Source organism: Argopecten irradians, chromosome 8 (assembly GCF_041381155.1).
Source record: "Argopecten irradians isolate NY chromosome 8, Ai_NY, whole genome shotgun sequence".
NCBI classification, from domain to species: Eukaryota; Metazoa; Mollusca; class Bivalvia; order Pectinida; family Pectinidae; genus Argopecten; species Argopecten irradians.
In genome coordinates this window covers 36861784-36880219 of record NC_091141.1, presented here as the reverse complement: position 1 = coordinate 36880219, position 18436 = coordinate 36861784, and the positions used below count along the sequence as shown (strand labels likewise).

The window sequence follows — 18436 nt, the reverse complement described above, 5'->3', positions numbered from 1 at the left end:
CAGATATGATATGAACAGATGATGGATGGGGAATATATGTGTGAATAATACCAGCATCATATCCCGTGGCAGACAATAGCTTTATACACATCGGTGATTGATGCGTTTGAGATAACTTCTTTTTCGACCTTGTTTTCCCTGCTTTAGTTATCTGGTGTTCCACATATAACACGAAAGGTGTATTTTGATTTTCAAACACCAACATTTAAGTGTGACATTTCCTTTAACGGATAAAAATGTGATAGTTTGATACTCTTTAGGGAGTGGTTCTGGAACGCTTATAATCTTTGGCATGCACAGGGTTGAATCCTCCGAGTTTTAGACTTTTTTAAGGTTCCTCTTCCCGGTTCCTGACAAAATTAAACACAAACTATTGTACCCTCCCATCTGGACGTTTTATAAAAAGGGGAAGACCGTTTAATTTGTAATATTATCGTTCAATGAACAAGCAGGGCCATTTAACGACGGCATCCTGCAGGTAGGGCTTAAGTATTATACCTGCTGTCTCTATTGCATGTTCGTAAAAAGCGACCTAATTTAGGACATTTTTTTCTTAACTTACTTTCTTCTTCCTAACGTTTTCCTCGACACCAGATCGCTTTTTTAGCCTTCATTTGAGCGCTCGATCCTGTGACGTAGGCTTTTGGTTCTGTTCCCAGGCAGAGACACACCAAACTCTATAAAAGTGATAGTTTATGCTCCTGTCGCCGAGGATACCACGCAACAACCCCGACCCAGGGGTGTTGGTGACAACGGGCGTACCAGTCGTCCCGCTCCCTTAATGCTGAGCGCTGAATAGGAGCAGAAAATCATACACACTACATACCGCATACATGGGAAGTAAGCCTTACAAGGCTTACGACCCTGGCTTTTAATAGGACATTTATTCATACAAGCAAAGGATGAGGTGTCTTACTTCATTCTTAGTGTCTTCGGAGGCATGCTTCAGTGAAGTTCAACTATATAAGAAAACACAATATGAATTTACCACTGTCTCCCAAATCACGCGCCACATGCTTCACACATACCACATTCATGGGAGGACGTCCATACATGACTGCAGAGGATGTTAAATCGTATCATTTCAAAGAGATATGTATCGTGGATTAACCAATACTATTATCATGTCGGGCAATTGCAGGGAGCCAAAACCTGATGACTTGATGAAAAAGAGAGAAAAAATATATATCTATGATGAAATGCAGCGAAGATAATTAAGACTGAGAAATGATAGTCCGTTGGGAAGAAAACGATAACTGAGAATAATTAAGAAAACGAAATAATGGTTATTCGATTAGAAAAGACAATGAGAATATTAAAAGAAATGAACTAGGTCATCATTTGCCTTCAGGAGTGGTGCTACAAGTTTTTAGTCCCTTAAGTCGTTGCAATCACCTTTAGCTATCAAAAGGTGCAAAGAAATCTATACATTTCGTTTGCATCATTTGAGAACGTCAGAAAAACACTATTTGATAATTCAACCCAGTTTAAGCAACTGTCATTAACATTTTAAAAATCAGAAAGTCATGTATGTGATTCCGAAGATTTGAAAATATTTTAGAAGAGGGTTATTAGTCATTTAAGAGAGTAAATGGCGATAATGCGAGACATTCCATAAATTTGTTGGCCTGCAAAATTAAATTGGTGTCAATGCGGCCTAATCATTCAGTCTAATCATTTAGTGCAATGACAACGTCCATACTTTAATGTCATTTTACAAAATTTCATCGGTAGCATAATGCAATCGGTCAGTCAATCCGATCTGGTTACTTTAGTAGGTTTTAGTTTTATGTTTCATCTCATCTATTCACAATATACCTCCAGCAAAAAGTGTCATCAGAAACACGCAAGGCCTAAGCAAACCATGTTAATTCCGCCCCTGTGAGGAAGGTTCTGGGTTCTGTCCCCTGGCCGAGACACACCAAAGTCTATAAAAGTGGTAGTTTCTGCTCCTGCTTAGCGTTCAGCATACAGGGAGTGGGACGACTGGTTTGCCTGTTGTCAGTATAATATGACCGGTTGGGGTGTGTTGCTTGGTGTCTTCGGCGGCATGCTTCAGTGATATAGCACTTTAAAAAGGGCAACAGTTCCACTATACAAGAAGACACAACACGAACATAGTGCAGTCTCCCAGTGCACTCACCTCGCACAACATACACGCAACACACTGCATACATGGGAGGCCGTCCTTACATGACCATAGCTGTTAATAGGGCGTTAATAAATCAAACAAACAAACAATAATTCCGTGTAAAATTCTACCAAGGATTCATTGCGTCACAATAAATTTATTATCACTATAATCACGAAACTTCCATCAATGTATCAATGTGCTCGTCAGATATCACTTCCGCTCAATTAGCTAACAGTAATTAAACATGTCCTTGATATCACATCTTATCTGGCAAAGTTGAGAATTCCGTATTGCCTAATGTTAAAGTTTACCGTACATTGTGATTGACATCATCGAGGAATTACATCCATTATATTAAAAAGGACACAATATACAATATATGCAATAAAATAATATTATAAAAGACACAGCGAGCGAATCTAACAGATATCCGTCACATATATAGTGTGATTCTTATCCTTATGGTAGAACTGGACGCGTGCGTGCAATTATAGACTATAAAATGTTCCAATCACTTAAGCGTCTGGACAAAATTGGTATTACATAACGTACATCATTATTCCATTATCGAAGTCGCCTATCCCTGTCTTTTGTTTATAAATACACATCTTAAAGAATTCTGTTTCGATACACGCCATTTTTTCATTCCCAAAAGACTCAAAACAACGTATGTCAGATTGCATTAGTGGACCACCGCTTTCCTCTGAACACCGAAGCACTATAAAATGTATCGCCGGGATTTTATGGGCCAAACAAGCCTTATCGTGAACATGTCACGCGCGCTCTAACGTGCATGTCGATACCACTTAATGTCTGTCTGTTTCACGTGACAGTGGCCAGAAGTTGTTCCTTTTCTGTTGCTCTGCCAGTGATATTTTCTAACAAATAAGAACGTTAGACCTGCGTTCCGTCAATAATTATAAGACCATAACTTCCTGTATGAAATATTGTTTAAATTGTTAGCAATCATTCCAAGAACTTTAAAAAATCATAACCGGCCAAATATCTTAAAGGAGTACAAAAAGCTGGCGTATGCTGCATTTAAATGCCATCCGTTCTCATTTAGTTTTTAACGTAGTGATGAATATAGTATTAATTTAAATAAAGCGCAAGAAAATAAATATAACGTTGTAGTCGTTAATAATCAACAACAGTTTATGTCATTCACCGAATTGATTTCAAACAAACAACTGTCATCTTTTACGGGGAATATTTTGCTTCCCATTGAATTATCAAATTACCAAACTGTTTTGTTAGCTCTACCAGCATGGCCCTGCGGGTAGTACCTGCTGCCCCTATTGCATGATCGTAAAAGGCGACTTAATTTATATTATCTTTTCTCTTCTTCCTAGCTGACTTTATGTTTCCTAATGCCTCCCTTGGCACCGCCTCACTTTTGGCCTCGAGTTGAGCGTTTGCCTTTGTGAGGAAGGCTCTGGGTTCTGTCCCCTGGCCGAGACACAAAAGTAAAAAAAAAAAAGAATTAATTTGTTTATTTGATTAATTAACAGGACGTTAATTAATCACACAAACAAAACCATGTTGCGTGGGTTCGAAGACTTGACCATACATTAGCCAATGAGAATAGTGAAAAGTCGGAGCATATCTTATGTAAGTAATTATACAGTATATCTCTTGTATAGATAAAAGTGAAAATATAAAGCGTCAGATGCTCGACGAGTATTCTCATCCTGTAAACTTAAGATATAATGGAATCAATGTCAATAACTTAAGTATATATAAATGTATATTGCTACTAGTGCGTATATTTCACATACCTTACATACTTACCATTTATTTATGTTATGAAAATAATTGTATACACAAATTTACATGCGTAATTGTCTCGGAATCTCCGACAGACAGACATCTGGAGCCCAAGGCAGTTGATTTCAAAACTGGCGCCTAATTGTTCGACATCTTGCGATCTGCCAAATAAATTTTCTTTATTGGAAAAAAATAATTGGTAAAATGATACAGCTGTTATGATTAATATAGGTAGATGTCTGAGCGAGACAGTAATATGAAACTATTTCTTTGAATTCACATGAAACCCTGCCCTGCAGGTAGGGCGTTAGAATTGTACCTGCTGTCCCTATTGCATGATCGTAAAAGGCGACTAAATTTAGGACCTTATCTTTTCTCTTCTTCCTAACTGACTTTATCTTTCCTAATGCCTCCCTTGGCACCGCCTCACTTTTGGCCTTGAGTTGAGCGTTCGCCCCTGTGAGGAAGGCTCTGGTTTCTGTCCCCTGGCCGAGACACACCAAAGTCTAGATTAGTGGTAGTTTCTGCTCTTGCTTAGCGCTCAGCATACATGGAGTGGGATGACTGGTTCACCCGTTGTCAGTATAATGTGACCTGGTGGGGTGTGTTGTTTGGTGTCTTCGGCGGCATACTTCAATGATATAGCACTATAAAAAGGGCAACAATTCCACTATACAAGAAGACACAACATGAATATACCGCATTCTCCTAAAACACGCACCTCGCACAACATACACGCAACTCACCGCATACGTGGGAGGCCGTCCTAACATGACGATAGCTGTTAATAGGACGTTAAGTAATCAAACAAACAAAAAATCACATGAAACCGAGAACAACAATTCCGTTATTGACTTTCGGTGTCTTGAAAAACACTGATTTCATTCAATCAATAGCAACGATGAGTAATTTCAATTTAAATACACACTCAAATGAAAGCCAGCGCATTAAGTAAATAAGCATATGATAAGTGTCACGTCTGCTATTCCTCGTTCCATTTTCTATGTTTGTAGATCTTTGCTCGACGTGTCCCGGGTCCGTCTGGTCCTGGCATTTGGTATACTTGGTTTTAAATTAAGTAATTTTACTCAAAAGATTACCCTAGATCAGTCAGAATTTCTATTCTGATAATAAATTTTATTAAGGATTAGGATAAACACAATTTCACAAGGTAAAAAATCTTATCTCTATAACATGGACACTGTTGGCGATTATTGGCGAATTTTGGCGAAATTTCCAAATTAGATAATATCTATATAGTTACCGACTCCGAGGATATGAGAGTACCGTTTTTATAAAACTAATACTTGTATTGTGAGAAAATACTATGAAACTTGGGGATTGGAGAATAAAAATGGCGATCGATTCTACAGGTTTGTTTACAAAGTGAATTTCATTGATTATTATAATTGTTCTTTATACAAGAACTCTAATAATCACCTGCTCGTCACGTCCCATCTTTGTATTACACGGGGGTATGATCTGCACAAGGTATTGAAGGCTAACTTGAGAGATTCAAGTTATCTCTTGAGAGGAGTAAATCGCTCTGCTCGAAAATACCGCGGGTCGCAACTTTTATAGTAAAATTTTCCCGCCCCTAATTCTGATTGGTAAATTATAGAAATTGATGACGTAAGTAAACTCGAAACTCTTTAACAGTGATGTGGATAAAATCCGAGAGATCCGAATATAAAGTAAACAATATGGCGGAGCAGATGCTCGTAGAGTTTTTTTTTTTTGTACGATGTGGAATATTAAGTAAAATATGATAAATTAAGCTATATTATTGGATGCGATAGTTACCTGGTACTCTGTGTTTAAATCATTCACTCCTCAGAACCGGTAAGTAAATTATATTAGATAAACGTAACAATAATCGCAAGTTACTTAGCCTAGCTCAATATTTACTTCAGTAAAATAACCAATGGATACCACATAATACAACTATTGTAGAGAAATAACATCCTATATAATTTTGCAAGAACGATGTATTATATTGAAATATATTTAGAAATTCTGTTATTTCTATGTAAATGATGGAATGGCGGGTTTATGTTTTTGGAGACTGTTATATATTCCTGATGAGTCTTCTTGTATAAGGGAACTCTTGTCCTTTTAGAGTGTTATATCACTGAAGAATGTTAATGAGGAAAAACGGTATAAAGCTAGTATATTAATAATCCGAAATAAAGGCCAAAATAAATTCAAAGTAAAATAAAAAATCATCTGAAGAAAGCCGCGGAAGACAACAAGGAACACGTTCACTCTCTGCAAAGAAGTCTTTTCAACAACATAAATAGTGTCTGGTAGCCAGTCTAGTGCGGTTTGATTGATGAAGTAGAAGCATGTAGTGATAAGAAAAATACACTGACCAACTTTGAAACAAACCTGGTCTTTGAGGGTCAAATTACATCCATTGCTGTCGATGAGATCTACCTTGGCCCGAGGCCTTGTATCACGTTTATCTGATCCAGAGAACATCGAAGAGATGACACGGCTTCCGAGAAGCATTGGTATCAGCTTGATCATAGATGAAGCCTGGACCGCAATATGATTGTAATCTTCAAAATAATTGCATGTCACTCCACGAACGCTAATAAAGACCGATCATAGATGTGATGATATATGCTTATCACAAAAGAAGAACACACGGAGGTACTAATATAACAGACATATACAGATTTTTAACGCGGAGTAAGGCACCGCAAATTGTGTGGATCGTCTCAAATTCAGTTGTTGAAAACACTGATATACGTTGATACCTTTTGATATGATACCGAGGTGGTTACTAGACTAGAAAAGCTTTGTTATAACCGTCATTGTAAAATTAGCAAAACTGTACAGATAGTATTTCAGGTACATGGCAAATCAGAAATGCCCGTAGTGATTACCCTCTGAGCACGTACGCGTGTTTCAGCAATATTAGATTTGCTCTGATTTTCTCCTATTCTCTCCTATTCTCTTTGATCAATTCATGGTAATGTGATAAATAGCATTTCAACTCGGTCTTTCCAATTTTAGAAGCGTCTTATACCTTCTGTCACGTCATTAACCACATGTTGAGTTCTTCAGGGGGACGTCCTGTAGTCATCATTCTTCCTGTAATTAACATTCTTTTGACATTTCATATTTGATAATAAAGGACATTTGATTCGGACCGTATTTTGTTATAACGCCATGGTAAAATCTTATATTTAATTCTACCAAGGCGTTATAATATCATATTGACCAGAACAAATTTCATAATTGATAAATACCGTTCACCTTGTTCAGTGATACTGCAACTTGATCACCATGACTGGATCACATTAGTATGGGTTTATCTCGCGTTGGTCTGCATTGTTCAATGTGTAATAGAGGTTTGTTTTTGGGATTCAATTTTAATAAAAACAAAACAAATGTTAGTTTAAACAATATCTTATTTACGCAAACTCTCTTATGCTTACACCCACAAAAACATTAGAAGCTAGGATGGGAAAACTATTTAGGCTTGTAGCTTATGTTATCTCCTAACGAATGTTGAATATTAAATTATATTTTTTTCTTAATCAAACGAATGAAATAAGATTGTGTATTTGTGCTCCATATCCTTTTTAATACACTTAGACATTAAGACACCGAACAAAACCATCCATATGCATGTGTATATTTATAGCAAAGTAACACAAGAGAAATTTCAATATAATTCAATATCAGTTCTTGATTAATGTCAATAACTACAAATTTAATAATCTCGGTATTCACGTAGCGGATACCACAACCTCATAAATTTATCTAATCCTACCAGATGAAGCTTCAGCAGTTGTCGAAAATGTATGGACTTTTTGACGGAAGGTTGCAGCTTTAATGACGCCAAAAACAGCTCACAACAATACTTAATGATGCCTTTAAAACGCGACGCCATTTCTGACAGAGCCCTCTATAAAAATCATTAGGTAATGAAAATGGCAGGACTACACTTAATCAGACTTCCTACTTAATGACATCCCCTACAATATCTGGATTGCTAATCTTAAATTTGAGTCGTTTCCCTCTTTTTTTTCCTATATAAATATCCCCGAACGCAATGGTAATGCAAATGTGAAGTATTCCATTAACTTCTGATAGAATGATTAACGACGAACTCAGGGAAATTGGATTTCCCCAACATCAACAAATCACGACAATATTCAGAAGTCACCTTTTCGATTGCACTTTTATAGTTTTTTTCATGACGGAATCGCATATCATTGGCCTAAGAAGTATAGTGATTATCAAACCAAAACGCTATACACTAACTCGTTAAACCTTTAAACTAACTCTTTAAACCATTACAGTAATTCGTTAAACCTTTACAGTAACCTGTTAAGCATTTACAGTAACCCGTTAAACATTTACATTAACTTGTTAAACATTTACAGTAACCCGTTAAATATTTACATTAACTCGTCTAACCTTTACACCAACTCGTTAAAACTATACATTAACTCGTTAAACCTTTACACTAACTCGTTAAACCTTTACACTCTCTTGTTAGAATTTTATATTAACTCGTTAAACCTTTACAGTAACTCGTTAAAACTATTCATTAACTCGTTAACCGTTACATTACTCACTTAACTCGTTAAACTTTTAAACAGTTACCCGTTAAACCTTTAAAGTTACCCGTTAAACCTTTACAGTAAACCGTTAAAATTATGCATTAGCTCGTTCAATTAAAATGAATACAATTACTCCTTAGAGATGCTCAACCGTCAACAAACAGATCATAAGCGATACCAATCATCTGAATAATAACTGATGTCTAATCGTGCTTAAATGTGTCTTATGAAGAATGTATTGCGCTGAGTGGTCAAAAATTTCTTGTAAATACAGCTTTTTCTCTTATGACTTTTGTGAAAGAGGGGTTACAGACAAAGAAAATAAATGCAATTAAAAATGTATGGGTGATTGTTTTTCACTATAACACTAAAACATCTTAAGATGTCTACTTATTTAAGCTTTTTTACATTTTCCATGAAGAATTAATTATGACAATGATTATTAAAGTGAATAGTCGGCAAAGAAAACCATCTAAATGGTTCTCACATATTAATACGACGGTCAAGTGATTGTTTTTTCACTATAACACTATAACATCTTGAAGATGTCCATACTTATTTAAGCTTTTTTTTACCATTTCATAAGATGAAGAATTCAATTATGAACAATGATCCTTCCCGACTGTTCACTTTAAGATAAACAAAATATAAGTATCAAGTTATTTTTCTTCTTCAAATTGATTCATGACTATATCATTGACAAAGTTTGAGCAAAAATTATATATGAGAATGTATGTGTTACGCTTTGTTTCTTATTTTCATCCGAGTATGATTGATCATGTATTGCATGATTAAAATACATTATTTTAGTTTTTAAACTTAAATTTATCCTAATTGTTGTAAATACATGTTTTCCAAATCTTTTCATATGATAAAAGAGACCTAAACGAACAAATATTTGAAAAAAAATAGCTTAGTGTTGAACACTAAGCCTAGCCTAGTATCATTTATAAGCTATAGGCCTAAATCTGGTAAATACATTTGTCCACATTATGCATGTACTGAACTGTTATTTTCTGCCGTCAGTTGGAAGGTCTTCCCACTTTGAATAACTTGTTAGCCTAAGATATTCTGAACAGTCAGTATTAGCATAAGATATTTTGAACAGTCAGCATTATAACTTTATAAGTACTAGTACTTTAGATACAGTTGCGTGATATCGATGTCAGACAGGGCTTATATTCTGCAACTGTATCACCAAACACACTGTCGTAAATCAACAGCATTATCACTCAGTCTTTATTCTAGGACAGCTGTCCAGTTGACGAGTTTATAATCATTTGCTCGACTGCAAGTTGGTCAGTCCTGTTAGTTACCAGTCAGTTCTCTATGAATTAAAGTGATCAAAGTTCCACGATAAACTACTTCTTGGTATTTCATGTTTGTCTTGCTTCTAGCGTCACATTACAAGTGCACTTAGTCTATATTATCTTGCAAAAGACGGCTGAAAGACGTCAATCTCACCACACACATGAAAACTCGACCGACATTGTTTATATTTCCGGTCATTGTGCCGATATACGATAAATCGTAAAATGATACTATTCTACACTAAAACTAAAATAAACACTTGTGACTTCTTGGAAACATCAGATTTAGTTCAATTTTGAACAGTTAACACCTACATAACAAAATTAAAAAAATGGTTTACGTCACAGTAATGTTGCTAAAGAGTTACGTCACTGTACTCGGATCAGTTCCCGTGTTTTCTTCATAAGGGGCAGTAGATAGACCTACTTGTCTACATTATAGTAAAATCTCTTTGAAGCGTACTGTTTTGTGTAATGTAACGTACCTCATTTTAGGTCTCGATATTACCTATGTAGTTTGAAATAATTGGCGGTAAAAATGGCGATTCATATGATGTGAGTGTTAAAATGAAATAGCTATATTCATCGTTATGAGTAAGCATGAGCTTGTAAGTTTACGATATTTAATTGTGAAAGTATCTTATATTACCATATAATCATACCTTTTAAGTAGTTAAGTCTTTAAAGACACGTTGTTATGCTTTATTCCTCCGGTAGTACGCCTTGTGTGGCCCTGCAGGTAGGGCGTAAGAATTGTACCTGCTGCCCCTATTGCATGATCGTAAAAGGCGACTAAATTTAGGATCTTATCTTTTCTCTTCTTCCTAACTGACTTTATATTTCCTAATGCCTCCCTTGGCACCGCCTCACTTTTGGCCTTGAGTTGAGCGTTCGCCCCTGTGAGGAAGGCTCTGGGTTCTGTCCCCTGGCCGAGACACACCAAAGTCTATAAAAGTGGTAGTTTCTGCTCCTGCTTAGCGTTCAGCATACAGGGAGTGGGACGACTGGTTCGCCCGTTGTCAGTATAATGTGACCGGGTGGGGTGTGTTGCTTGGTGTCTTCGGCGGCATGCTTCAGTGATATAGCATTATAAAAAGGGCAACAGTTCCACTATACAAGAAGACACAACACGAACATACCGCAGTCTCCCAGTACACTCACCTCACACAACATACACGCAACACACCGCATACATGGGAGGCCGTCCTTACATGACCATAGCTGTTAATAGGACGTTAATAAATCAAACAAACAAACAAACAAACGCCTTGTATGGCGGCCGCCATCACGCTTTTTCTTTAGTTCACAAACCAGAAGTGACTATAAAGTGCGGGAATTTCAAAGATACTTTGTGCGCGAGGTTGCGTTCGATAAGGGTATAAAGGCAGAAATTCTCACCATCGTTACCATTCTCTCGCAGACGACAGAGCTATCAGCCGAGTCATACAGATATATCACCATTATATCTAGAGCTATTATCATGGCAGATTTTGGAAAATTGCTGAGTGTTGGCCAATCCTTCACAATGGATATTTAGTCCAGATTTGAAGCAATACCCAAATTAATCTAAACATTTCAATTCCAATTTCGGAACCGGTTGCAGATTCGGAACACAGAGTGGTTCCAAATCTGGAACTTTAGTTAATACTCCTTATTATAAGGTTGAATGCTGGGAATCTCTGCCAAGTAAAAGTTTTTTTCATGGTTTAAAGCTTTCAAAGTATTTCGTGGTAAAATATTTTTGGTTGACCTATGGGATGCCATTTCAACAATCTGATTAAAATACAGATCCTTATAACCACTCCGTTAAATAGAGGATCTGATAAAATCACATAGGGAGTCACGTTCAGATGACCTTTATACCACGTGGAATTCATACCATAACCATTTTCTACACCTTGCTACATCACTTGAAAACGATATTTCGTCCAAGTATATATATACAATAAGCTTTGTTGTGCTCTTTGGGCGAGATGACTACGTAAACCAAAATCATTCTGACAGTTTTTTCAAACTATTCCGTCCCCTGAAATTCACTGTCAAAATTTTGCAGGTAGCAATTTGATTTGCCATTTTCAAAGGTCACCTGGACATGACCCCTAATGGGATTTTCTCAGATCCTCTTATCAAATGTAGTGATAATAACGATCTTTATTTGAATCAGATTGCCATTTCAATAATGTATAAAAATAAAAGTCACTGTTTGAAATATCCGTGGTTAAACAGTAACCACGAGAGCACCGAACGCCACAGATTTATTTAGTATAGCATATCAAAGACGAAATACAAATGTATGTTTAGGGAGAATGGTATGTGTTTGTGTCCCTTCTGCTTATTAAGTGTGTCGATGTTATCACTAGAGCGACAGCAAACAGTACACCCCATCAGGTACATGTGTAAAATCCTGTTATTTCTTTTTCTCTTACAGTATCAAGCATCCGATGTTACGAGTGTGAAAACGGTGTCAACCCTGCATGTGGAAAATACTTCAAGGCCTATCAGTTCAAGGCTCAGAAATGTGGTGATGGCAGCCCCTATTACAAATGTGCTCTTCAACGTCAGACAGAAGCAGGTACGGGTTGGATAGCATACTGTTATGTCTATACAAGAGCAATCTTGTGATAATCCACCAGGACCTTAAACATAACCGAGCACAAGCTGTATTGTAAAACATGTATCATGGCCATGTTTATTGAAGGTTCGGAAGAAGCTCAAAAACTTGTTTTGTTCTCACTTATAAAACAATATTTTATACCGTTTGTATCGATAAGTCACCTGCTTTAAATGTCATAGAAAAACACGAAACACGGAAGAACAGCTAAATATATTTCAGCATTTGATTCTTAAAGAACAATCCAACATAATTTTATGTAAATCACTGGCCCGGCTAACTGCATATAACTTGTCTGGAAGATGGCACCTGTAGAAAACAAGGAAGGCAATGTGACAACAAACATGTGTTTTACTTAAATCAAACAAAACATTCCGAAATATAAAGTTGAAATATTGATACATTATTACAAGGAGACAACACGAATAAACCGCAGTCTCCCAAAACACATACATACAAACACACACAGTGCGCACATGCGAGGCCATTGTTAAATGATCGGGGCCGTTTATAGGAAACCAAAATAAACCAATCCACATTAATTCACAATTCTGTACTTCAAGAAAGACAAGAGGCCCAAAGGGCCTTAACGGTCATCTGACTACCTTTGCAATAGTAAAATTAATTATATATGTTGTCACTTTGTCAGGACCACATCAGGATCATTTTCAATTTCTTTCAACAAATTTTATTTCAAACAAGAGGCCCAAGGGCCTTAACATATAAGAAATTAATTAGATATAGTGTCATGGTAGCCATCTTAGATTTGTGATCAACCAGAGATGTAACAATACTTTGTCGGGACCATGTCAGGATCATTTCATGCAAGTTTCAGCCAAATCGCACCGGTAGAACTTGAGAAGAGGTTCAAAATGTGTTTTCAAGATGGCGGCTGTGGCGGCCATCTTGGATTTCGGATCGACCCGAAAAATAACAACACTTTGTCGGGACCATGTCAGGATCATTTGATGCAAGTTTCAGCCAAATCGCACCGGTAGAACTTGAGAAGAAGTTCAAAATGTGTTTTCAAGATGGCGGCTGTGGCGGCCATCTTGGATTTTGGATTGATCCGAAAAATAACAACACTTTATCAGGACCATGTCAGGATCATTTCATGCAAGTTTCAGTCACATCCCACCTGTAGAACTTGAGGAGAAGTTCAAAATGTGTTTTCAAGATGGCGGCTGTGGCGGCCATCTTGGATTTGGGATCGACCCGAAAAATAAACAACACTTTGTCGGGACCATGTCAGGATCATTTGATGCAAGTTTCAGCCAAATCGCACTGGTAGAACTTGAGAAGAAGTTCAAAATGTGTTTTCAAGATGGCGGCTGTGGCGGCCATCTTGGATTTCGGATTGATCCGAAAAATAACAACACTTTATCAGGACAATGTCAGGATCATTTCATGCAAGTTTCAGTCAAATCCCCACCTCTAGAACTTGAGGAGAAGTTCAAAATGTGTTTTCAAGATGGCGGCTGTGGCGGCCATCTTGGATTTGGGATCGACCCGAAAAATAACAACACTTTGTCGGGACCATGTCAGGATCATTTGATGCAAGTTTCAGCCAAATCGCACTGGTAGAACTTGAGAAGAAGTTCAAAATGTGTTTTCAAGATGGCGGCTGTGGCGGCCATCTTGGATTTCGGATTGATCCGAAAAATAACAACACTTTGTCGGTACCATGTCAGGATCATTTGATGCAAGTTTCAGCCAAATCGCACCTGTAGAACTTGAGAAGAAGTTCAAAATGTGTTTTCAAGATGGCGGCTGTGGCGGCCATCTTGGATTTCGGATCGACCCGAAAAATAACAACACTTTGTCGGGACCATGTCAGGATCATTTGATGCAAGTTTCAGCCAAATCGCACTGGTAGAACTTGAGAAGAAGTTCAAAATGTGTTTTCAAGATGGCGGCTGTGGCGGCCATCTTGGATTTCGGATCGACCCGAAAACTAACAACACTTTGTCGGTACCATGTCAGGATCATTTGATGCAAGTTTCAGCCAAATCGCACCTGTAGAACTTGAGAAGAAGTTCAAAATGTGTTTTCAAGATGGCGGCTGTGGCGGCCATCTTGGATTTCGGATCGACCCAAAAAATAACAACACTTTGTCAGGTTCATGTCAGGATCTTTTCATGCCAGTTTCAGCAAAATCGCACTGGTAGAACTTGAGAAGAAGTTCAAAATGTGAAAAGTTAACGCACGGCGGACGGCGCACGGCGGGACGGCGCACAGCGGACGGCGGACGACGACGGACGAAACATGACGACTATACGTCATCCTGACCCTTCGGGTCAGATGACCTAAAAACTAGAGAATTCTTAGACATTTTGATGTAAAAAGTGTTAAACAGTGGATAAAGGATGAATTGATTCGTTCTTTGAAACAAAAAATAAATTCCGGGATTCATTCCCAACATCACACAACATCGACCCTTTCAATTTACTTCAGAGGATCAATATATGTATGATAAGGCCTTTATTGGCTATTCCATTAGTTCGTTCACCACAGATTTCTCCAATAGCGCTCAAGACTATCACTTGACTTCATTTACGTTTTATGTTAAGCTTAATCAAAATATGAAACAGTATTCACTTGGACTAGTTCATTTTGACATTTGCTTTACGATCCAGCACAATTACACACGTAATCTGAGCTACTGTTCTAGATCATAGTATGTATAGGTTTTCAAGGTTTACTATTTAAAATATAATATCAGTCAAGCTTGTAAGCCGTTAAGCTGACATGCTTTTGGAATCGGATCTCGAATTATGCATTTTTTGTTCCACAAAGCACACAATTAAGCAAATGTCTGTCGCCCGCACAAAACAAATGCGTTCTTCATGGTATATGGGTTGTACATAAAACGCACAATTAAGCAAATGACGTCGTTCTCTATAACGCTAATGGCGTTTCTTTATAGATATACTGTGACTTACATACAGAATCAATCATTTCTAATGAAGGTTGAAAACTTTCATTTTACCCATATTGAGCCTCAGTAATCCGTAAGTGGAACACAATACATGTATTCGAGTCTAGGTCTTGCAGCGTTAGTTGAAATCCATTTAGTAGACAATTCCTTATAACGAACCTGCGGGGTCAATTCCTCTATAGACAGCAACAGAACGATACTCGCACGTAGGGCGATAATGCTTTCAATCATGAAAAGACAGGCTTCTCGGAATACTCATTAAGTAGAAAAACGTCCTGTAGTGAGAGATCTTGTCACACCCGGACAGCAGGAATGGACTCTAACTGTTGTGTAGCCATTGACATATGACAGCGCATCTCATCTTAATGGAACAGACGAAGACTTCAGGGAAATAAATATTTCATCACTCTTCGGTATTTAAGGACCATCAGTTCCATGTATCCATGACAGATTAAAAAATGGATTTTCTTTGAATGCTGTTTTTCATGATTTAAATTTACTGACTGAGAAGCGTATCTTTTAAACGTTCCCATCGATAAATAAGTGTAAGTGCCCAACAGCTAAAACACAAAATTGTGTGAAGCAGTTTTCGTAATCTAAATATAAGGTAAAGTACATAGCATATTCCCTTTAAACAAAGAAAAACAAAAAAAACCTCAGCTAGCCTAAATTCTTGCTTTAAAATACTGTAAACCAACTTTTATTTCTCGGTCCAAGTAAATACGCGAAAGTAGATCTTCGCGAACTAACATCTACACCATTTATATTGATAGGAATTTCTAGTCATTTCTTTTTAAATCCGCAAATGTTAATCTTTGCGAACTTGATTTGAAATGGAAATCGCAAAATTAAATTACCGTGAAAGCAGATTTGTTTACAGTATATCCTGCTGTTTATTTTGGTGTCATAACTAATTATATGTAGATAATATAATCGACAGGCGCCATGGTACACTTTTAAATTAAAAATTACATCAGATAAATGCATCGTTTCATATAAATCCATAATCATTACAGCATATAAATTCATCATTAAATCAGATAAATGTATGTTTACATCAGATAATGTATCATTACATCAGATACTGTATCATTACATTACATAAATATATCGTAACATGTAATTCAGCATTAACATATAAATTCATTATTATTACAACATATAAATTCGTCATTATATCATATAGATATATTATATACATAATTACATCACATCAATTACATCAGATAAATATATCATAACATATAATTCAACATTTACATATAAATTCATAATCATTACAACATATAAATTCGTCATTATATCGTTTAGATATATCATATGCATAATTACATCACATCAATTGATAGTCAATGTAACGTTTCATCACATTATATATTACAACAACACCAAAGTAAACAAGAGGCCCATGGGCCTTAACGGTCATCTGACTCATGGCACAAAACAACAAAGTCACAGTATAAAGTATTGGTTAACGATTAATATAAACAATACAAGGAACTCCTTAGTTGAATATGTAAGTTTCTGAAAAAGGTAAATGTCATTTGTTGAACAAACTTGGTAGCCCTTCATCCAAATATGGTCGAAACCCATTCAAGGATTAATATAAGGAGGAGTCAGATTTTAAAGCCATTTCAGCAAAGCTCCCATTTTGGACCTCGGTCATACTATCCCCATGGGTCTTACCTCCGTCCTTTATAAAATATGATTGTCCTTACCTAAAGTTCCCCCTTCTGAATCAATTAAAACCACTATAGACAAATTTTCATTGAGATCGGAGACTGAAACCTTAAAACAAGAAGTGGGCCAGCGGCCATCTTGGAATACCAAAATCTTTACGAAAATGTTTGCATGTTGTTCGGCATCAATTAAAACCCCTATAGACCAATTTTCATTGAGATCGGAGACTGAAACCTTAAAACAGGAAGTGGGCCAGCGACCATCTTGGAATACCAAAATCTTTACGAAAATGTTTGCATGTTGTTCGGGATCAATTAAAACCCCTATAGACCAATTTTCATTGAGATCGGAGACTGAAACCTTAAAACAGGAAGTGAGCCAGCTAAAATTAAGAAAATTTGCCCTTTTGGGGCCCCACCCCTCAGTTCCTAGGGTTCAGACCAGACTCATTTATATAAAATTTAATTGTGTTTCCCCAATGATGCTTCACACCAAATATATGGATAAAACTCATCCAAGGATGGAGGAGGAGTAGGACTTTAAAGCTAAAATTAAGAAAATTTCCCCATTTGGGGCCCCACCCCTCGGCCTCTAGGGGTCGGACCAGGCTCATTTGTAATATGATTGTCCTTCCCCAATGATGTTTCACATCAAATATGGATGAAATCCATCCAAGGATGAAGGAGGAGTAGGATTTTAAAGCTAAAATTAAGAAAATTTGCCCATTTGGGGCCCCACCCCTCAGCCCCTAGGGGTTGGACCACGCTCATTTACATCAAATATGATTATCCTTCCCCAATAATGTTTTACACTAAATATAGATGAAATCCATTCAAGGATGAAGGAGGAGTAGGATTTTAAAGCTAAAATTAAGAAAATTTGCCCTTTGGGGGCCCACCCCTCAGCCCTAGGGGTTGGACCACGCTCATTTATTTATAAAATATGATTGTCCGTCCCAAATAATGTTATCACACCAAGATATGGATGAAATCATCCCACAGAATGAAGGAGAAGTAGGATTTTACAAGCTTAAAATTAAGAAAAAGTTTGCCTTTTTGGGGGCCCTCACCCCTCAGCCCCTAAGGGGTCGGACCAGGCTCATTTATATAAAATATGATTTGTCCATCCCCAAATGATGTTTCACACAAAATGTATGGTAGAAGAAATCCATCTAGAAGGATGAAGGATAGGAGTAGGATTTTAAAGCCTTACAATAAGAAATTTGCCTCTTTATGGTGCCCCACCCTCAGCCCACTAGGGGTCGCAACCAGACTCATTTATATAAAATATGATTGTCCTTCCATCAATAATGTTTCACACCAAATATGGATGAAATCCATCAGAAGGATGAAGGAGGAGTAGGATTTTAAGCTTAAAATAAGAAAATTCGCCCTTTTGGGGCCCCACCCCTCAGCC

At 37.1% G+C, this 18436-nt stretch overlaps 1 protein-coding gene across 1 annotated transcript in view; it reads left to right on the top strand.

The window, feature by feature from the left end:
- LOC138330258 (uncharacterized) overlaps positions 1–18436 on the top strand; it is a 44864-nt gene that overhangs the window by 15366 nt on the left and 11062 nt on the right. The window contains exon 2 of the mRNA XM_069277739.1: positions 12220–12363. Within this exon, the coding sequence (XP_069133840.1) occupies positions 12220–12363 (144 nt within the window). The remainder of the gene's footprint in view (positions 1–12219; positions 12364–18436) is intronic.